Here is a 23,263-nt window from a genome sequence, read left to right as displayed (position 1 = left end):
TGAAAGTGTGCACCAAAGGCATGCCACCAAGCCATATTTCAACCTAACCAGAAGCACCAGGAACATTCTCACAGAACCAGCATGCAATTTTGGCATACATTATGAAAGATCTAAGATATACCTAAGTTACATGAACAGTTGAAGTGTTGCACAGGGTGCCCTGTGTTTGATGCACTGACGAGGCATAGGTGTGACAGTAGAAGTGATGAGGTTTGACACAGCATGTGCTATGGTTGATGCGGTATAGGTAGGTGTAATTGTTGATATGAGTTGAGAGCTTATAAAGTTGTTTGGTATGAGCGATTCTTGGCCTAGCCCGACATGCCATACTTAAAGAAATACATAGCATGCACAAAGTGTTTCAAATGCACCTTCAGTGATGTGACCCCCCCCCCCCCTCTTAGAAGAAGAAGAAGAGCAGATGAGAGCATCACTGAAGAAAGACCAAGAACTCCACCAAAGCCACTCCATACCACCTCTTCCCTATTGCCTCTAGAAGGCTCCATCGTTCTCACTCACGCTGGACCCATTGTCAAAGATACAATATTAAGACTTAAAAAGATTGTAAACAATAGAACTACATACATGCAGATAATGTCCAACATAGCGCTCAGCCTAACAGACAATAAGCAAGGATACAAAAAAATTGCCATGGTTAAGGCTTAACATGGTGGTAGAGAATATAGAGGGTAGATTGAACTTGGCAAGGTGAGGTCGAGGCTTAATGTGGTGAGACAACACTTGATACTGCATCTGAAAGCCAACATCAGATGGCTGAATTAAAGGTAATACAACAACACAGGACTATGATTGTGGACGGACAAACTTGTTGGAGGAACCAAGCTGGCACAGAGATTATGCCATCATGCACATGACTCGAATAATCTAGAACTAACTTATCAGGATATTATTTCAAAGTCAGCATGAGTTAATGCATGATGCTGATGGTCAACACCTTAAGCTTTCAAGGATTTTATGCAGTGCTCCTCCAATCATTGACCATGTTTCATGGGAGAAAGTTTGTGAAGTTTGTCAATGTTCACCTGAATATGACTGAAATTCAACAGTTTCGTGGTCCTAGTATTACAATAGACTATACTATACTGCCAGATCTCTGATGATTGCATCATATATGATTCTTATGCCATCTCCTTACTGGTAGCAGTTTTGATGTGTTCAGTTTGAGGACACACTTTAATGCCTACATTTTCACGCCATGACTCAGATCAGAGCTGACATCTGAGCATCGGGCGTGAAAGGTGGGTTCTTGAACTTCCATTTTGATGTTACCATGTACCATAAAAGTATATCTGTAAAGTCCATGATGGTTGAGAGCATGTAAAGTGGCAGATGTGGACATGGGCAGTGTGAAAACTTGTGATTTAGGTTGGTCATAACATATAGATTAGCAGCTATAGTTGTTAGTAGTATGATGTACGGCTTCTAGATCTGCCACATGGCTTTTTTTCACATTTATTGTCCTTTGAGGTTTGACATGAATCTACCTCCAGGCTCATCCTTGCAAATGTGGAGGACAAAAATGCACTTTCTAGCTCTCTAGCTCTCGATTGTGTATGACGCGCAAATAATAAAGTGGCTAAAGTGCCAACAATTTAAACTCCAAGTCTCTGAGGACCATTGACTGCTCGTGAGCGACCGATGTGAGGGAGTTTTTACTCATGCTCCTGCCGACAATATCATCCCGTGCTGACCATGAAAGACTGGTGGGTCAAACATCTCTGCAGCTTAGTACAAGGTACTTCACCCCCCATCAAAGGCAAGCATTCTGTGGGTGAAATTTCTGGAAGTGCTGAGGGGAGCGGCCAAAATTCACAAGCTAAGCGCAGAAAGCAGGCACTATAGCCAAACACATTTTATTACTTTATAATACTACATAGGGATAGGTGTTGCTGGCATAGTATATTAAAGAAGTGGGGTAGTGTATACAATATTCGCACAGCCTTGTTATTCACAGCTCTTGTACAAACATAAAGTACTTCATCGAATTTGTACTTCACCGACTTCCCACGTTGAGCATTGCTGCCACTTATACTAGATTTTCAACTTGAACTTGACTGGCAATCTTAGGATGTTCAAATTTATATGCCTCCATATGAACATTTCAACTGCATTTAATGTGGGTCATTGACCCAAAAGGCAGTTCAACACGAGCATGTTTGGTGACAACGTAGCATGGCACATGGAGGCAACACCTGCAGGTGTGCTGATGATGGATGGGAATTCCTCGTCTTCAATTACTTTCATGTCTATCTCAGTCTGCAATGGTTAAAATACTGATATCACACATCACCCATGATATTCTGTTGACCTGTGGTCTGGTTTTTCACATAAAATATCTCACTATGTACAGTGGCTCAAAAAAGTGTCCCAATGTTTGTAGGTTTTCATGTAATTGTGTTATTGCGAGCCAGGGTGTGAGAATCTGACTAAGTCAAAGGGAGGTCCCAAAAAGCTCCGCTTCTCGGCTACAATTATGTCCCCTATAGCGTGAGAATCCATTGACGCTGTGCGAAGATATGGCTATTTTGATTAGGTGACTCATTGGGACACTTTTTTGAGTTTGAATCAATTATACATAATCTCTATAATTCTAGTACTTAGTGTTTCCTCCCTTAGCTTTCATGACTGCTGCTACCCTCCTAGGCATACTTTCTATCAATTTCTGACACTCCTCCTTAGCAATCTTTCCCCACTCTACTACAACTCTCTCCCATAACTGAAATAGTCCATTAGGTGGGTCTTGATAGGCAGCAAGCATTCTCTTGAGTAATTCCCAAAGATGTTCAATGGGATTGAGGTCTGGAGACTGTGCTGGCCATGATAGGACAGTAATATCATGGTCCTCAAACCATTTGGTGGCCAACTTTGAGGTATGCTTGGGGTCATTATCTTGTTGGAAGATAATGTCTTCTTCATCAATACCTGATTCTTGCATGCTTTTGAGCAGACACTCCTCCAGAATGGAGACATACTGCTCTGCATTCATCCTCCCCTCCACCTCACATAGAATTCCCACCCCATGCCACCCCATGCAGCCCCACACCATCATATTTCCTCCTCCAAACTTAAGAGTACCTTTCACTTCTTTTTCTCCAAGTGGATCTCCTGCCTTTTTCCAAACATACTCTTGACGATCTGACCCCATCCTATTGATTTTAGTTTCATCTGACCAAATAACTCTCTTCCAGTCCTCTATAGTCCAGTGCTGGTGCTTTAAAGCAAATGCTAGTCTCCTTTTCCTATGGGCTGGTGACAGTAGGGGTTTCTTCTTCTTGACTACAGCTTTAAGATTGGCTTCCTTGAGGGTGTTCCTGACTGTTTGAGTGGAGACAGTGGTAGTGATGATGAAATTGATGTATTTTGTGGCTTGAACAGCAGTAGAGGCCTTTTCAGATATAATATGATGAACAAGAGCTCTTTTGTCATGCAGAGTAAGTTTAGAAGGACGACCCATTTTGACATTTTCTTTGTTGGGAATATTCTGGTTGATAACCCTGGCAATAGTTGACTTCCCCAGACCAGTTTTGGAGGCAATCTGCCTGATAGATAGACCAGAGGTGGAGAGAAAAAGGATATTAAAATGAGACCATATTGTCAATATGGGACCATTTATATATATATTTGTAAATGGTGTCATGTCTAAATGATCTGATTTTCATATTTTAATAGAAACTCAAAAAAGTGTCCCAATGAGTCACCTAATTAAAATAGCCATATCTTCGCACAGCGTCAATGGATTCTCACGCTATAGGGGACATAATTGTAGCCGAGAAGCGGAGCTTTTTGGGACCTCCCTTTGGCTTAGTCAGATTCTCACACCCTGGCTCGCAATAACACAATTACATGAAAACCTACAAACATTGGGACACTTTTTTGAGCCACTGTAATTTAGGAATTTTTTTTAAAGTTAAGGACACAAAAAAAAACCAAATCCAACTGTTCTGAACTGCTGCGAGGGTCTGGTTCTAGGTTTAATATTTTCGCAGAACAAGACTGCGGCAGCACTAGGCCACAGGGCCCTTGGGCTGAGGCTCCAGTTAGACCCAGGTAAATGTCCATGGTGTTTAAGCCACTGGAATGACCGCGACCACAACCACAAACATGGCAACAACAATGGGCATAATGATGACACCACCATGCACTCAAATGAGCACCATCGTTCCCTCAGTCTCTTGGTTGATCAAGAACTGACTTGGAAATATCACATAGGAGTCACCTATAGAGCGAACCTTTGGTTCAGATCCATCTATAGCAACAGCTCAATGAAGGAACAATGAGGTTCAATAGGTATGTCTTGGCAGCTAGCTGCAGTCCAGAGAACAGTCGCGCTAAGCATAACTGGAGCCATTTTTTACTGGTCATACTGAGAAAGGATTTGATATCCAAGTTGGTCCACCACAGCAGATCAGCATTTGAGTGACAGAATTTGCAGGATATATTCCCCATCCAAGTGGTTGCAATGTTGAGATGATGGTATGTAACAGAGTAAAATATCATATGCCATACTCAGACAAGTATACTGCAAGAAACTCACTTGATAGTACTAAATGTAAATGGTGAGACCGTTGCAAGTCTTTTGAAGTTCTGACGTGTGCAGCAGTCTATTGATGAATGTCACTTCGAAGCCATATAGGCCCAGGCAAGAGCCCCTTCAGTGACAAATTCCATATTATACGGGCCACCCGACCTACATAATATCCTGTATAAGACGTACCAGCGGATTATGGACCTATGTTGTGTATATTCTCAATGATGACAGATGGGCCGGGATACATATTATTTCCAATGGAGATGGGTGGGCCCATGTATGCCAATGATATATATCCTTGATGTTGACAAATGGGCCAAGGGAATATGATCATTCATGGAGATGGGTGGGCCCATCTGGGTGATATGTAGAGTAGGATATTCTAGACAGCTGGGCTGAAGAGAGATGTAAGGCAAATATTGTTATATAGACAGGCGGGCTGACAGGGGTGTACTACATATATGGGTGGGCCGAAGTAGGGGAATATTACATAGATGGGTGGGCTGACGTGGGGTGTATTACATATACAAGTGGGCTGACAAAAGGAATATCAAATAGATGGGTAGGCCCGAGGGTGCAATAAAATATTTATTACATAGACAGGTGGGCCGAGGTGGGGTATAATTATATAGACAGGTGGGCTGATGTCAGATGTATTATATAGATGGGTGGGCCAACATGGGGGATAATACATAGATGGGTGGGCTGACATGGGGGAATTGTATATAGATGGATACATATATGGGTGAGCCTACATATGTTTCATCAAGACATACAGCTGATGTAGCCACCAGCAAATCAAAGACATAGGATACATGTACACTATGAGTGCATATACTTACCATCGACCACAGAATCTAAAGCCCTCCAGGTTTTGGGAGTGCCGAGTCCTGAAACCTGGAGTTTCAAAACCCAGAATTCAAAACTCAGGACTTGACATTTGATGAGACATCTTTCAAAAATGTTTGAATCAACCTTTCATATATCCATACACATTTTACCAACCCTGAACCCTGAAATTGTAGACTGTTGGGTTTTGGGTTTTGGGGTTCGGGGGTACTGGAACTTGGAACGTGAAACTTGGAAAATTTGGGGAGATCAATAAAATTTGATTTACAATCAAGTTGATTGACAAACACATTGACTTACCCATGTTTGAAATATATTTTTGTTGTCTCACATACTGAGTTCCAATTTCTGGGACCCCCAAACCCCGAAACCCGGCAGTCCACAATTTCAGGGTTCGGGGGCTGGTAAAATGTGTATGGATATATGAAAGGTTGATTTAAACATTTTTGAAAGATGTCCCATCAAATGTCAAGTCCCAAGTTTCGAATTCCAGGTTTCAGAACTCCAGGTTTCGGGACTCCAGGCTTCAGGACTTGGCACTCCCACAACCCAGAAATCGAATCTCGGGACTTGACATTTGATATGCGACATCTTTCAAAAATGTTTAAATCAACCTTTCATATATCCATACACATTTTACCAACCCCTGAACCCTGAAATTGTGGACTGCTGGGTTTCGGGTTTCAGTATTTGGGGGTCCCAGAACTTGGAACTCAGTATGTGAGACAACAAAAATATATTTCGGGGTTTGGGGATTAGTAAAATGTTTATAGATATATGTTGGTTCATATAAACATGTCTGAAAAATGTTGTTCATCTCAAATGTCAAATCCTGAGTTCTGGGTTTCGGGTTTCGGGACTTGGCACCCAGCACCCGGCACTTGGGGTTCAGCACTGAAAATTTGACATAACTCCGGGTTTCAGGACTCCAGGCTTCAGGACCCAGCACTCCCACAACCCAGAAATTGAAACTCGGGACATGACATTTGATATGCGACATCTTTCAAAAAGGTTTAAATCAACCTTCCATATATCCATACACATTTTACCAACCTCCAAACCCTGAAATTGTGGACTGCCGGGGTTCAGGGGTCCCGGATCTTGGGACTTGATATGTGGGACTGGACAAAGATATCTGTTGGGGTTTGGGGGTTAGTAAAATGTTTATGGATATATGTAGGCTGATTCAAACATGTCTGAAAAATGTGTTTCATTTTAATTGTCAAGTCCTGAGTTCTGTGTTTCGGGACTCAGCACCCAGCACCTGGCACTCGGGGTTCAGCACTGTGAAAATTTGACATTCAGGTGTTAGGGTGTTTGGGTTTCAGGTGATATCTACCTCAATCTACAGTTTTGAGTTCTGGATATTGGGACTCAATGATTGAATTATTCAATTGTGGCATAGGTAACATGCATTGAAAAAGATTTATGTACATCTATCACTGAGCAATTATGTAGCCATTTCAATCTCCTCACCAGGACAATCAACCTTCACCTCAACATCCATCTCCTCATCAGAAGAATCATATTCTGGCAGGAGGTTGCCTGGTTCATCTGGGACCACAATTTCACCAGAAAGCCCGAGACCTGAAAATATATATGCAACATTTCCATTTGTCACTTGTTGCACAAATCACTGAGTTTCAAGTGCTGAAACCCGAAACTCAAAACCTGGTGTGCAACATGTTCATTGAGTGCTGAGGGCCGAATCCTGAAACCCAAAGCCAAAAACATGTATGCCACATTTACCGAAGGTTGTAGTCTGAGTCTAGGGGAGTGTATTGGTAGTCTTTTCTTATCCATCAGTTATCATTTGACTGAGATATAAGCTAAAGAAATCTGAAACATTGGCGATGATGAAAAATGAAAGTTATTATTGTGTTTAAGTTCCTGAACAAAAGTTGTAGTCTGAGCCAAGGTGAGTGTATTGGTAGTTTTTTCTTGTCAATTGGTTATCTCATTACTCAGTAGTCGGTACAAGGGAATCAGTACTCAGTATTTGGTTCTGATACCCGATACCCAAGAATCAGTAGTTGGGTACTCGGTATTTAGTTCTGATACTTGGTATCCGAGAATCAGTAGTCAGGTACTCAGTACTTTGTTCTGATTCTCGGTACCTGGGAATCAATAGTTGGGTACTCCAGCCAATAGTCCTGAGTCCCAAGTACTGATACTTGGTATTCAGTAGTCAGGTTTGGAACTTGGGTCTTGGTTTGGTTATCATTTGACCGAGATATTGGTAGGCAATATTGGCACTCAGAGCTCGAATACTGACTATCAACTATCAAGTGTCAGGACTTATGTAGTAATCGGTAGTTGAGACTTGGTGCTTAAATGGATATGGCATATATACATAAAAATACAAAATATGTTCCTATGTGTTCATTTCTAGCTGAATAGACTTTGAAATTATATCTCAATCATCTATTCAACAATAGAAAAAATGTATCAGGAGCTCAGGACCATAGGGTAATCCTTTATTGTATAGTGTACCTCCCCCTCTTCTGGTGGTTCACCTGCTGGGTTTTTTTTCCTATAGGACTGGACCTCAAGGACTGTAGGGAGTTGGTATACTCAAGAGACACACCTCTGCACAAACTGTTACAAACTCAGATGGAGTCTTCCGTAACAGCTCCAATAAAGGAGATCAAGAGTACGGGTTCAAGTGAACGACGACCAGAGGTAGAACTCTGGTGAAGTGATCGAGTAAAGGCTAGTCTCTTCGCAAAGAGCTAGATCAGAGGCACCCTCGGGTCCTAGTCAGGTATTGGGGAGAACTGAGTAGATTCAAGTTAAGGAAATGTACAAGAGGTATGTAACTAGGGTTTATATACATCAGAAGAAGTGCACAGACCAATCCATGAGGTGTTTGTAGAAGTACAGGAAAAGGAAGTCAGAGATAAGGGGAATCCTCATGGTTGACATGAGGTGTGCTAGAAGTGAGACAGGGATCAAGAAGTATAGTCCATGCATAGTCCTGCAGGTGATGATGGGAAAATGATGGGGTCACTGTAACATTACCCTCCTGTCAATGTCTGAAGTCTCCAACTTCAATCACAATTCTGGTAAAGTTCCGGGTCGAGATCAGCGTCTTTAGCAAATTGACCTTCATACTCGTCTGCCTCATTGTCTCTCTCGTTTTCCCATTGCCTAAGTTGATAATAAAAGGTGTGGGTGCCAGGTTTGGCGGTGATGATGTGTTTGCCCTTAAGGTCCGGGCAGTTAGCAGAGAGGTGGCGTGGTTCGTGCTTGTTGCAGACACAGTAGAAATATTTGGGGCACCTGATCTGGCGATGGCCTTCCTCATTGCAATAACGACAGGTGATAGTGGAGTAGTTGACACCATTGCGGTCACAGAATGTTTCCTCAGATTGGGCATGGACAGAGTTGGAGATGTATGTTTTGTCTTCTTTGACAGGAGGAGGAGAGGGATTAATGGGACATGAGAGTCTGATGCCGAAGGAGATGGTCTCTCTCCTTTTCTTTCATTCACGGCGTGGGTTTCCCAGGGAGTGAACAGCGAGTTGGGACTGTGGTGGAATGGGGATAGGGGTATCATCGTCAGAGGATGAAGGGGAGGTAGAGATGGTCTGTGTCATGGGTTCTGGAGAAAGGGACATAGAATAGCAAGAGGAATGTAAATAATCATCCGGTCTGGGGAAATCAGGAAGAGCCATGGCCGACTCAATTCCTTTATCCATCAGGTGACGGAGGGTGAGGTACTTGACCTTCACTTGCTGGGAGACAACGAGTCTAGCTTTGTCGTCGATCATCATGGAGTTGGTATAGGCAATGGTGAGGTTGGCAGTATGGAAAGTGGTGATCTAAACTAGGGCATCCAGATCTTCACAGAAGAATGATTCGAGGGGGAGGATACAGTCACGAGATAGAAGGGCGGCTTCAACAAGGGCTTGTCTCTCACAGAAAGCAAGGTCGGAACGATGAATTTCAAGAGAGGATGCAGAAGAGGAAGAGGATTTCTTGGAGGCATGCATATTGTTTGTGTGTGGTCAGATGAGGAGTCTAGCAAGTCTGAGGCGGTCTTTATAGGTTTTCAAGATTTTTTGGGCATTGGCAAGTTCCTTTTCAGAGAGCCATGAGTTTTCAGAGTTGGGGTACCCTTTCCATGACACAAGGAAGTGTCGTTTTCCTTTTACATTTCCCTTGTGGGTGAGAACAGCTTCTATTTCATATTCTTCTTGTCCATTGACGAGGTCAGAGGGTGGTTCAGGGTAGTTGGGTCCGTGGATTTCTGTTTCATGATAGGAGGATAGCTCAGAAGCATGGAAGACAGGGTGTGATTTCCAGGAGGGAGGGAGTCGGATCTTGAATGTAATAGGGGAAAGGACTTCTTCTACTTTGAAGGGTCCATATCGCTTAGGAGCGAGCTTCTTGGAGGGAAGGTGTGTGATGAGGTGCGCAGCAGAGAGCCAAACCTTGTCTTTAGGTTTCCAGGGTACAAACTTCTTTCCATATGTCTGATCAGCCATGCATTGTATTGCAAGGTTGTGGCAGAATAAGGCTTCTTCTCGGATCTTCTGGAGATGCTTGATTTGTTCTTCCGCTGCAGGGATGGATGATTCAGGGAAAGCATAGGGGATTCCTTGGGGTTCATAGCCCATCATGAGGTAGAAAGGGGAGGCATTGCGAGGTTTGTGTTTTCGGTGATTATGGACGAATTCAGCCATAGGAAGGTGCTTGACCCATTCAGAAGGTGTGGATTTGCAGTAGATGCGAAGGTAGGTTTCAAGCTCTTGATTCAGGTGTTCAGTTTGTCCATCGTTTTGAGGGTGGTAAGCGGTGGAGAGGGCGACTTCATAGTCGAGGAGTCTTCCAAGTTCTTTTGCAAGCTTACAGGCGAATTGTGGTCCTCTATCAGAGATGATTTTGTCATAGAGGCCAAAGCGGAGGAAGACTTTCTTGAAAAAGAGTTGGGCAACTCCTTCAGCAGTGATGGTTTTCTTGCAAGGACAGAGAATTACCCCCTTCATAAGGCCATGGTCTACCATGACCATGATAGAATAAGAGCCTCCTAATTCAGGGAGGTCGGTGATCAGGTCTACGGAGATCTGCGAGAAGGGGCAGAGTGCAGTGGAGGGGATAGGATTCAGGGGATGGGAGGAGGGGTGCGTATTTGATTTCATTTGCTGACAAAGGGCACAACCTTCTACGTATTTTCGGATGAAAGTGCCCATGCCAGGCCACCAATAATCTCGCTTGACGAGTTCTTCAGTCTTAAAGTGTCCTGGATGGCCGGTGGTAGGGTGATCATGGTGGAGGGAGAGGATCCGGTGGCGAAGTGAAGAAGGAACATAAGCACAGTTCTTGTAGAATAGGGTTCCATCTTTGATCTTCCAATCAGAAAGTGCGGATTTCATAGGAGATGCATTCAACCCATCGAGGGCTTGCTGAGCAGCGAGGATAACAGGGTTGGAGAGGGTCAGGGATGCGTCTTTCAGCGATTGGGCAAGGTCTGTGTCAAGGATTCGGATAAACAAAGAGTTGGGAAGTAGCATGACATAAGTATTGTCAGAGGCTTCGGTGGAATGGTCAGGATGGCGAGAGAGAGCATCAGGAGCAGCGAGCTTGCTTCCTGCAACATGGTGGAGTTCTAGATCGAATTCATTCAGGGTTAATTGCCAACATGCTTGGCAATGGGTAAGGTTCTGGGCAGATCGAAAGTAGAGGAAGTTCTTGTGATCAGTGAAAACTATCACAGGGTGCAGGTTTCCTTCCAAATAATGCCTCCATGTCTTCAGGGCATGGATAATGGCGAGAAGTTCCCGATCATATACCTGGTAGTTTCATTCTGTGGGGTTGAAGGATTGGGAGAGATAGCCACACAGATGATATGCTCCGTTTTCATCCATCTGAAGGAGGACAGCTCTGGTGGTGACAAGGGAGGCATCAGTGGCAAGGGCGAATTGGCGGGAGGGGTCGGGGCTTCGGAGGACGGGTTCAGAGAGGAAGCATTTCTTCAGCTTCTCAAAGGACTCGGTACAGGGTGGTGTCCATTCAAACTTGGTGTCTTTCTTAGTCAAGTCGATCAGGGGACGAGCAAGGTCGGAGTAGTGGGAGATAAAGTGGTGGTAGAAATTGCAGAATCCAAGCAACGATCAGACTTCTTTAACCAAAGTAGGGGTCTGCCAATCTTTGATTCCAGAGAGTTTGGCGGGATCCATGGCTACTTGGCCAGGGCAGATGATCATGCTAAGATAGTCGACTTCTTGGACATCGAATAGGCATTTTTCGGGTTTCAGGAAGAGGGTTTCTTTGCAGATGATTTCAAGCACACGGCGGGTTCTTTCACGGTGCTCTTCTAGGGATTTCGAGAATATGAGGATGTCATCTATGTAGACGATCATCCATCCTTTGTTGATTTCTTTCTGGAAGGTCTGATTCATGTAAGCTTGGAATGTGGCTGGCGAATTGCACAGCCCAAAGAACATGACCTTTGGTTCGAAGAGTCCAAACAAGGTGGTGAATGCCACTTTCCAGCGGTCATCAGGGTGGATCAGGATGTTATTATATCCAGAGCGGACATCCATCTTAGTGAAGTATTTCGCATCGCGAAGCTTTGCGATCAGGGGTGGAATCAAGGGGAGGGGATAGGTATTCTTTATCGTCCATTCGTTGATGTAACAATAGTCTTGGCAGGGTCTAAGGGAACTGTCTTTCTTTCCTACAAAGATGAAGCCACTTGCTTGGGGTGACTTCGAAGGCTGGATAAAGTCCTTGGAAATATGTTCATCAAGGAAGGCTTTCACAGCATCAGTTTCTTTTGAGGATAAGGGGTAGGTTTTCGCGGATTTCGGGATGAAGCCTGGTTTGGTCTCGATTCTATGGTCAACACCAGGTCTGGAAGGGGGAAGTTTATTTAAGCCATATTTGGCGAACATATCAGCGAAGTCATGGAGGTACGAGGGGACAAGTTCTTCAAAGGATTTCTTTTTCTTCTCTTGAGCATCCTTGAGAGCAAATTCTTGAGCTTTGTTGCTGGTCTTCAGATATTTGTCTTCTTCAGCTTTCCTTAGGATCCATTGATGTCTGAGTGGGGTCAGGGATGCCATGCGGTGGATCTCGGTGGCAGATGTGCCATCATGAGTGAGAGGCGTGTCGAAAGTGAGGTTTTCAAATAGGGTTACCTCAGAACCATCTTCAGCATATCTGATCAGTACCTCATCGTCATTGAGAGTGTACATTGCAGGGTCGTCTACCCTGTAGGCGAGGAAGGTATCCTTCTCCCAAGGTTCGGTGGGAACATTGTCCCATATGTATGTCCCAATTGGTATCATATTGGGGAGGAATGGTCACATCAGGCATGGTAGGGGGAATTTCTTCGAGGCAGTCATGAAACACTTCTTCATCTTGAAGTTTGATTTGTTCTATGGTTCTTTTGCCATTTACAGGCAGAGGGTTTCGGACGGGGTGATCTCCATCCTTCTTGAGTTCTTCAGACACAGAGGACTTCATGTAGGTCATGTGTACTCCCCACTTCTTTCGGTAGATGTTCTCGAGTCTGATGGATCGAGGGGTAGATGGTAATCGGAGGGTGTCATCAGTCCAATTGATGTCAGGGTTCATGGCATTCAGCCAAGGTTTTCTGAGGAGGATCATGTCTTTGTCGTTCATGTTGAGGACATTGAACTTTCCTATCATGACTCGGTCATCAATCTTGATTGCGAGATGGCAGAAGTGTGTGACTGTGTGCTTGGAGAGTTCTCCATCTGTGGTGCGGATCTTGATTGGTTTTGATAGTTCGTGCGTGGTGATCTTGTGTTTTCTGACAAACATCCAGTGTATGAATGTTGCAACTGCGCCAGTGTCAATGACAGCAGTGGCTTCCAGTGATTTGCTTCAATGTTCAGAGGATAAGACGGTGACCAGCACCCTAAATTCTCTGGTCTTTCCTACATTCTTGATGGTACGTACATCGAGACAGGGGAGTTCTAAAGCTATGGTAGGCTCCCATTCTAAAAATCCATTTTCTTGGTTTCTAGATCTTCATCGTCAGATAGATCTTCGACCTTGCTTGAGGTCTGTTCATCGTCAGGCTTAGTTCGCCTTACCGGTTGCTTTCCTTTATCTTTCTTTCGGGCATCTCCGGTCTTCTTGGGATGACATTCAGGGTCATTGGCATGATGTCCTGCTTTGTGACAAAGGAAGCATAATCCTTTCTTCATATGTTCGGTTCTGGCTTCATTGGTCATGTGATCCACGTCCATGGCATTAGGATTGTGGGATCTGGTGGGTGTGTACCATGGGGTCATTTTCCGGTTATTCTGAGAAGTGTGGTGGGATCAGTGGGACATCAGGAGTTGGTAAGCAGACTCCATGTTGACAACCTTTTTGACAAGGCCATCAAAGGTGTCAGGGATATCTCTGGAGTCACAGATTTTCTGGACGACTTTGGGTTTCAATCCTTGGAGGAAGTAGTCTTTCTTGGCAGCGAAGTTCGTGATTCCAGCTTTGCCACAAAGCTGTTTGAAGGTGTTGATGTACTCGTTGACATCCATTCCTTGTTTGAGGTTATGCAGTTTGTGCAACGCAGTACCTACGGAGTCGATGGGGTTAAAGGAGGCAGCAAAGTCATCCAGAAACTTTGCCCAAGTTCCATAGCCATGAGGCTGACTGGTTTCTAGGTTGATCTCCATGGCATGGTTGATGAAGTCTTCCATCCATGTGGCTGCTGCGCCTTCCTTGAAAAAGGAGAGGGCAAAGGCAATCTTCTCAGTATCTGTTTCATAGATCTTCTCATTTATAGTGAGATATAGGTGGATGAGTCAGATAAACTTGGAGGAGGTGTCTCTTTCTCCATTGAAGTTAGGGGGGGTATCAATTTTCTTTTCTACTGGTTTAGGCATGTCGTCTTCTTCGTCTTCTGAGGGTTCTTTGTCAGGGTCAGGTGTGGGAGCTTCATATCTTGCTCTGTATCTCGGTTGGGGTTCTGGTGTGTCAGGGATTTCTTTGTCTTGGTCTACGACGAGAGGAATTGGTTTGGGAGCAGGTGCTTGTCGAGCAACGATGTCTCCAATGAATACTCTGCTGCCTCCAGGAATTGATGATGGTCCTGGCTGGTTTAGAAGAGAAGCAAAGGGTCTAAAGGAGTGGCAGAAGTGATTAGAGCAACAGGAGGTCACATAAAGTATCATAATTATAGAGATTGTGTTGATCAAACTGAAAGTCAAAAAAGTGTCTCAATGAGTCACCAAATTCAAATAGCCATATCTGCACATGATAACATCAGATTCCCACGCTACAGGGAGCATAAATGAGGCTGAGAAGTATAGCATTATGACACCTCCCTACGGCATAGTCATATTCCCACACCCTGGCTCATAATAAAGCAATTACATGAAAAGTCAGAAACATCGAGACACTTTTTTGAGCCACTGTATGTGCTACGATATATGAACTACAACTGTGATAGGAGAAAAGAAAGCCAAAAAACAGGGATTCACAATGTAAGTAGTGAATTCAAGCCAGTCAAAACTCCAACGGAACTTGCCAACAGCTGCTCAACCACTCAGCCGGCCAGCCTCTCAGCCACTTCGGGTATCTCTGGCGGAGTTCAATTCTCCGTGTTCACTACTTAATACTCCAAACCTTACTTTATAGGTTTTCTTTTCCCATCATCTCGTCACTTTAATGGTAGTCAAAGTATAGCCTTAATATAGTTCTGATGTAGAGTCTTGATCTCAATGTTAATGTAGTACTTACTTAGAGTTGCGGCATCAATATCAATGTTCTTGTAGTCCCTGCTCCATGAAAACAAAACAACAAGTCCCCATTATGTGTCATCCCGCCAGCAATTAATTGATGCGCGCCAGATCAGCATCACGCACTGCCACTCAAATATATGATCCCCTATTGATCATTGCGGTAAGCTCATTTACCCCCCGTTCAAGTTTCTTTAATGAGTCATGACCGGACCACTCTAGGCCATAGCATTTGACGTATGTTCCCTCATCAGTCCATTCCGTCCATAGTCAACCTCAAGTTCAAGGTCGTCTTTTTTATTCTACATCAAAGCCCTAGCGCTAACATGCATATATAGGGGTAAAAAGCCTTTTGTTTGGCAACACCGAGTCACCCACAAAAACTCGGAAGGTAATTACCTTCATCACATCAAATCTTGTTTGACCTTTTTACTAACCCCTTCCGTAGGTGTGCATCAATGTAGCATCATACCTCAAGCAGAGCCAACACCTCGAGAATCTTTCCTGGTGGCTTTGTCACTATTGGTTGACGCCGACAATGCAATGCAAGTCCAAATTTGAACATGGTGGGTTCTTTTCTCTCTAGGCCTATTTGATGCACATTCCCTCATCAATCCATTACATCCATAGTCAACCTCAAGTTCAAGGTTGTCTTTTTTATTCTATGTCAAAGCCCTAGCACTGACATGCATATATAGGGGTAAAAGCCTTTTATTGGGTGACACCGAGTCACCCACAAAAACTCGGAAGGTAGTTACCTTCATCACATCAAATTTTGCTTGACCTTTTCAAGGACATTTGGATTACACCTTCAGTGGGTGATGTTCCTCGTTGGCTGGATGATCAGGATGTCCGTGATGGGATACGTGCTATGTTAAAGCATGATAGATGCATCGAGGAGCAGAGATGGCTTGGGCTAGAAGCTGACAACCTTTGCAGGTGGTTTGGCGATGAACTCACTGCAATAGAACTCGCTCTACAGTTGCCTGGAAGTGTGTACTTTTCTTGATGTCATCTTTGATACATGCACTAATTTCTTCACAGATATCAGATTTTCCATCTTACTGCGTCAGCAGTGGGAGCATCTCTGACATCTCCAAATTCGCTGGTCCAACCCACTTGCGTCACCATCATGATTTGAATCTTGCGCAAGACATGCTGAATCATTGGCGATGCAGATCTCAGGTGCCTCCCAAGAAAGTGCACTTCAATGGGTTCCATTGATATCATGCACCACTTCCGTGGAGGAGGAAGAGGGCGCCGAGGATCCAGAGGTTGCCGCTACATCCTTTAATGATCCTCCACCCGAACACCTTGCCCTCGATGACATCATAAATGTTGACACTCTTGACAGTGAAGACGAAGAGGACATTGATATCCCAGCTGACCCTCATGCTCTCATCACCTGGCACACTCCCAAGGTAAGCCATCTTTCCTTACCAGGTGCCCATGCATTCATAGTTTATCTAGCCAGTTATTATTGACGCAGTACCACCGATGAATGAGACTACTGTTATTATCCCTGGAATCATCAGAACTGTGGTATGTCCCGCCCACGATGCATTCCCACAGCAAATTTTCAAACCAAAGGACATCAAGATCCTCGCATCGCCTACTTCCCTGCTGAACAATAGCCTCATCAACGGTTGTGCAGTGTTGCTTTATTTAGACTCTTTACAAGCTTCTCCTGCTGTCAAACAATATGCTATTTTGTCCACGCATGACCTCCCCCGCATTCGGTACAATGCATCAGACGACATGCTTTGGCGCAGCATATCACAGACTAATTATTGGACCAAGGATGTATGGATTATACCAATCCATAGGCCCTCAGGTGTCGGTCATTGGGTTTTGTGTATTGTGCACCTCCAGAGCAAGGAGCTTCATCTCTTTGATAGCTTCGCTGAGCAACGACCTTGGAAGAGTGAAGTCAAAGTGAGTACTAACATAGCATTTCTTTCATTAGACTTAATGCATCTAGGACATCATGAAATTAATTGTTCGGCTTTTCAATATCGCTCGGCAACATCAATGTGTGTTCAAATTCGACATTGACTTCCATGGTTGGGTTGCGCGACCGCTGATAGTAAGTATGTTATACATCAAACGTACACTTCTCCTAATTTACTATCAGAAGACTGCGGTTCAGACTAATGGCTATGACTGTGGCCTATGGGTGCTTGCAATGATCGCAGCAACTTTGCATGGGTGCCACTGTATGGGTTTGAAAGAAGACCATATGTCCATGTTTTGTCACTACCTTCATACACTTGTGGTATTAATGTGTAGCTAAATGTATGGCTCAAGTCCGTTCGACATTTTCTCAACCTCAGTGTGATAGAGATAAATCCTGCGCGCATGCCATTGCAAGAGGCATTTGGCCATCTTAAAGTGTCTATCACAGTCCTTTGTACCAGAAACATAGTCTTGTAATATGTACCACTGTTCCAGCAATGAGCTAATAGCACCTTTCAACTCTGTGCAAAGACCTTCTGCTCCTGCGTTGTACTTCTGTATGCATTGTTGTAGCTCCTCCTTCTCCAAGCGTGAGTTACAGCCGTGCATGACCTGCACAAGGTTTTCTGTGAAACGAGCCTCTGCTGGAGTATCGGATGGAGGAGGCATAGTGTAGAGTGGATTATGATCCTATTGAGGGAGCTCTGACTTGTCAAGATTATCACGGCTTTGGGAAGCGAGATGAAATAAATCACCATCCGGAAGGGAGGCGAATGCAAGGTTGATGAGATCTTGAGGCAAGGGTGAAAGGTGGTATGATACTAGAGGTGGCTTTGATGAGCCTTTGCGGCTATGTGCTGTGGTGTAGTTTTGAGAATGTCGAAGTCAACAAATAGCTTTCCCCCTGCAAATAACAATGAATACTCGTTGTATGCTGCATAGTATAATGATGTACCTCTCGGACTGTGCATAGTTCACCTTCTGTCGGTGCAATGCAGCAGTTTTCTCTGCCAAGGTTAGATATTTGGCTTTTCGACCCATAAAGATGGTAGAGAGACCCAAAAGACTCAATGCAAGTGTATGCACAATTAGCTACTTAGTATATGGTTGGGCCTCCTTTCACTCGAATGTTGGGAGATATTGGTACCAATCAAACCAGCAAGCGACACAGAATTCAAAAATCATCATCCACAAAGTCTGCGTGAAGGCAAGCATAGATGGGACATGTTTTTCATTTTTCTTGAACTGTATTTGAATGCTTATTGGCTAATCAATTAATCATGTTGCGATGCCTCAGACCTCCAGCAGGCAGCTGCTCCTCCAGGTGCTCCAGTGCCTCCCACCTGACTTGAGGATCCCTCAACCAATATTTGGCGAGTATGATACTCTCTTGAGCGAGCGGTGTCTTGTCACCCAGGTACACAGTCAATTGCTGTCGATCTTCCTCGGCCAGATTAGTCTATGTGCAAGTTAGCGAGTGATTTGGAGAGATGCCTGCTATTGCATTTGGCTTTCCGCAAGCCAAATGCAATAGCAGGCATCTCTCATTTCTTCTCAGACGAGCCTTTTCAACCATTGAGCATGCTCTACTGATTCTCACGATTTTTCCCCCAGCAGACCATGTCGACGACCATACCATTTGTCATTGAGTGTGTTTTCACTTCACCTCAAGTCATCTTTATCAATAGTGCACTCTCCACAGGAAGACCAGAGCTCACCATCATCAATCAGAACCATCCTTGATACGAGAACACTGTGAGATCATTGGCAGACTTGTCTGTCCTTCATGTATACAAGGCCGTTTTCTACAACATTCCAGGTGAGTCATTTAACAAATGTGTCCTTCTCATTAAAATATCATAATATATCAGTAGAAGTCAAACCCCGTCAAGAAGTCTTCTGTGTGACGCGTGGGGCTTACATTGGTGTAGTGGCAGGCTGGTGAGCACAGATTTTTTCGAGGCGCATGTTGTATTTAATCTTTTTGACATAGGGAGAATGCACTTAACTGCATTCTGGGTGTCCCTGGCGCCGTTCACTATCGTGTTGATTCCATCGCAATTGGCGAGGAAAAAATCAGAAATGCAATTGATGAAGCACACATTGAGATGGTGGAACCCTGGGCATCCCCAGACTTGTAAAGTAGTTACTACGTAGTATCAATTGAAGTCTTGCTCGAATTGTGTGCGAGCATGTACAAATGAGGCTCGCGAGGATGAAACGGAGGTTCCTGTAGGTCATATTAATTTGGTGAAGATGAGTGAGAGGCTCGAGAGGCTCACAGTTCACAACTGCAGGCTGCGAACTGACAAGCTCATCAACTTCTTGTTCTCCGTCCTCCATGTCACTGATAATGGCGATCTGTGGGATGAGCTGCCTGTGACCGGGTCCAATGAGAGAATGTTGTTGATTCGCCTTCGACTTCCATGTGGGTGGCACCGGTGGGAGTTCTATGAAGACTCAGAGTCTGCACGGATTAGCTGACGTGGCATTAGAACTTGAAGCAGAAGTATTGCCCAGACGGGTCAGCCCATGCCTGTCTATCTGGCCATTGACAAACTCTCATTGGCCGTGAGTATGACGTGAATTTGCAGTGGGCGCTTCTCCAACAATGACAGGGACACGTGATTTTGCGAGACTTTTGTGGGCATCTGTTGCAATAGATTTGATGGTGAGGACATTATTCTTGAGGGCATCCGCAAGTTTGAAGCGCTCAAGGGTGGTGAGGTCATTGATGCCCTTGCTCCTCGCAGTTGTTGGACGTCTCTCGCCGGGCATAAGAATGTCTTCAGGGTAGTTTTCAAGGATGTACCCATGATGGGCTAGAAACTGAGGCAGAGTCTTCCACAGGATGGTTCCTCCTCGGCCTTCCAGGGGCCCTGTATAATATTTAGCTGTTCTACACTACAAACTGACTGTGAGACTTACCGAGAAGTGCTGTGAGCCCACCAACGATGCAAGGTATCCCCTCAAGGAGCTTCCATCCCTCAGGATCCCGGACCTCTCGCGTCTCCATCCATTTATCCAACACTTCCTGCTCATTGACCTTGTAGCGCGACAACACACGTTGGAGAATTGTGTCAAGCTGCGTGAAATCCATGAGTGCAATTAGTGTAAGCTTAAGAGGGAGTAGTGCGGAGAATTGACATTGACAATACATCGATAAGATGTGTGCTTCCATGATAATCAATGACTTCGTGAATGCTGGATGAAGTAATAATCCGTGAGGTAATTGATGGCATACATTTCAGCCCTCCAAAACCTCCCACAGGCTGTCCCAGCCCGCGACTCTCAATGGCATGTTGTCATTCCTCCCCTCCCATCAAAATTTCTCTCTGCAGTGTTTCTTGCTTGACAGCCAATGCCAGGCAAAGTGAAATAAAGACTCACATGATGCTTATTGGCTGATTAAGGTGCACGCGGGAACCTCATGTCTGACCAATGTCTTAACCTCCCGCACCCTCAGATGCTCCAGTGCCTCCCTCCCAAGTTGGAGGATCCCTCGTGTTACAGTTCTATCTTTTCACTTCTTCACGTTGTCACATATGCTTACTCATCATTCCATAGTATTCTATTACATTCTATCGTACGATTCTCTTTCTCTTTTTCCTATTTGTTACTCATATTAAAGCTCCGCTTCAATACCCTTATATATACCATACTTTCTACGCTTTGTATCTTTAACTTGACCTATGCAGACCAGGGCCTGCAATCTAGCTTCATCTTCATCAGAACATTGACTTTGACTTTGATCCTTGAACGTTAAGACGTCTAACCAACGCCGAGCGTAACACCTCGTCATTTAGCCATTTCCATGGTTTTTCGAGCCTTCCTGGAGGAGTGCGCTTATGTTATATCACAAAGGTACGCAGTGAATTGCTGTCAATCTTCTGTTCTAGTAACTTTTGGTCAGTGAGTCCCTATGGAACACGAGCATTCTGGTACTCTCCCAGAAATATGAAAGGCATGGAAGCATCACACACACTTTTTTTGTGCCTTTTTTCCTCCCACTCGTATTGCCGTCAGTAGAATCAATGTCGCCCTCGAGCATTGCTAGTATTTGCTTAGACAAAGGTGAGTGCATCTTGAGCTGCACCACTTATCACTGACCTATGTTGCATCAGACAGTCATTTTAAACACGGACTAGCCTCTCTGGCACACCTATGGAACCTCACTCTGAGCAAATCGGCAGAGGGCGTCAAAAATCACCCCCCCTGTCCAGACTCCTACCAAACTTCGCACTCACATAAGACCCACCTCACGCGATGGTGGTCTTGTCCGAAAAAGCGCCCGCAATAGAGCGAAGCTGCTTCCAGGCAATGGCTCTGATGGCCATGCATCAGATGGCGTGCCGAGTTCACACTTAGAACACTTCTCTGGTGGTTCTTCCCAAGGTCTGCTGGACGTGCTTCGTGGGGTACGTGTACCTCCAGGCACCTTCTTAGAATTTTCTAGATGCAGTGCGTCATGCGAGCGGTCGCCTGTGGGACCTCACGAGCCTCACTTCATGCAGGAAGTATTCCCAGCACCCTGTGAGGTGATTCTTCCTCAACCACCCCCGATCACTATGCAGGGACAGACCCAACAAGATCTGCCCATCCGCAGCGGTGAACAAGATACCTACGACTTCTCGTCACTTGATTTCCCAGCCCCATCATGGGACCCTATGGCTGGAGGATTGTTCAATGTCATGCAGCCAGCCAACCTTTTCATACCGCACGAGAGTCATCCACCAGAACATAATACACCTCCACATGTTCCACTCCTACCTGTACTCAATATTCCTGCAACCTGTGTCATCCCTCCCACTCCCACCAACCCTGTCATGATGGGAAACCTCACGATGGACACCCAGGGAGGGCCTTCAGGTGCCGCCGTCGTTGGTCAGAGGTCAGAAGATGCCAACACTGCAATAGAAAAACAGTTTGACCTCATCGATTGCGCCATCAATGAGCTTGTAGTCTCGACTGGCATGCCAACGCAGCAAGTTTTGAATCTATTCCTCAAGTCTCGGGGCCGCATCAATAATGGAACAAATTACTGGAACATCTACGGGCAATACTTCAAAGCTTATCGCCTGTGCGAGCTACAGTGAGCTGGCAAAGATGCGAATGTGATCAGTAAGTCTGTCTTTTAGTTCAGTGGTTCTGACTCATGTTGGGATGCAGTCACATTGACCATCCAAGGCGAATGTTATATGTAGGTCCTTCCAGGATGCATATGCTGATGATTGGCAAGACATCCTCAACACATTTGATGAGACACGGATCGCTTCAGGCCCACCTCTGACTGTTGCACAATGGTCACAAGAATTCACGAGGTTGACAAAGAAAGTAACATCCTTGGTAAGTCTTACATTGTTTACTTAATTTTCATGTGCTGATGGAGCATCCAGCTGGATCTGGCCACCGCAAAGCATGGCTTCGAAGCAGCGCTGCTTATGTGCGGGAAGGTCGTGAATCAAGATGCATCAATTGGCTACATACACATGACCCCTGGTGCAGAGGAGGTAAATTTGAGCCATCAGTGTACCATAGGCCTTGCTGACTGCGTGTTCTTTTAGTTTTGGGCTTCCCGATGTCGTGCTGATGATAACACAATGGTGGGGCATTTTAAGGCCCATGTATAGTAAGTCAATCATATTTTCTTGTCTCAATACTTCAACTGATGTTTTTCCAGCCACCTGGCTTCTCTTGCCGTTGTTGAGGATGTTTATGGTGAGGGCGGACTTAAACCTTCCAAAAAGAATATAGCATTGCCTGGGCGGCGCACACGCATGCCAGGGGTAATAGAAGATGATGACGAGGTACAGGAGGTTCCCAACAATGTCGATTGGAAGACACTGGCCGACCACATACAATGCATCAAAGTTGGCATAACCTCAATGTTCAGTGACCTTGGCGGGAAGTTAACAGCATGGTCAGGAACTTTCCCATGGAAACTATTGCCTGCCGAGCTGGCGCATCACTGGTTTGTGATGAAAGGGTATCCTGAAGACATGTTGATGCCAGGAGAGCCACGTGTAACGGTTGCACGACCCAAAGGCATCAGCGACTTCGATAAACGTGAACGTGTCATACTTGCGGATGCCTTGCGATCAGGCAGATTGACCATTGAATGACAAAAAAATGGAGACTTGAGTACGTGCAAATCAGTCCACTTCCAATACGGCTAGCTAATCATTTTATA

General features: G+C 44.8%; 3 protein-coding genes across 3 annotated transcripts; 2 read left to right on the top strand and 1 right to left on the bottom strand.

The window, feature by feature from the left end:
• Positions 1–18,361: 18,361 nt before the first annotated feature.
• F5891DRAFT_976523 (uncharacterized protein) lies at positions 18,362–19,214 on the top strand (the record flags this gene model as incomplete). Its single annotated transcript, XM_041376609.1, has 4 exons — positions 18,362–18,490; positions 18,871–18,892; positions 18,948–19,014; positions 19,067–19,214. 4 exons carry the CDS (start codon positions 18,362–18,364, stop codon positions 19,212–19,214), a joined length of 366 nt encoding a protein of 121 aa, XP_041230511.1.
• Positions 19,215–19,635: 421 nt separating this feature from the next.
• On the bottom strand, positions 19,636–19,899 carry F5891DRAFT_944367 (uncharacterized protein; the record flags this gene model as incomplete). The annotated part of the gene is made up of 1 exon (XM_041374542.1): positions 19,636–19,899. A coding segment is annotated over one exon (264 nt), but the record flags the coding sequence as incomplete, so codon positions are not given.
• Positions 19,900–21,581: 1,682 nt separating this feature from the next.
• On the top strand, positions 21,582–23,195 carry F5891DRAFT_1183575 (uncharacterized protein; the record flags this gene model as incomplete). The annotated part of the gene is made up of 6 exons (XM_041366299.1): positions 21,582–22,165; positions 22,217–22,266; positions 22,313–22,419; positions 22,470–22,583; positions 22,638–22,702; positions 22,754–23,195. 6 exons carry the CDS (start codon positions 21,582–21,584, stop codon positions 23,193–23,195), a joined length of 1,362 nt encoding a protein of 453 aa, XP_041230509.1.
• Positions 23,196–23,263: the final 68 nt, after the last annotated feature.

Source organism: Suillus fuscotomentosus (assembly GCF_016647785.1).
Source record: "Suillus fuscotomentosus strain FC203 chromosome Unknown F5891scaffold_8, whole genome shotgun sequence".
NCBI classification, from domain to species: Eukaryota; Fungi; Basidiomycota; class Agaricomycetes; order Boletales; family Suillaceae; genus Suillus; species Suillus fuscotomentosus.
Note: the sequence above shows the minus strand (reverse complement) of the source record. Positions and strands in the feature narration are given on the sequence as shown.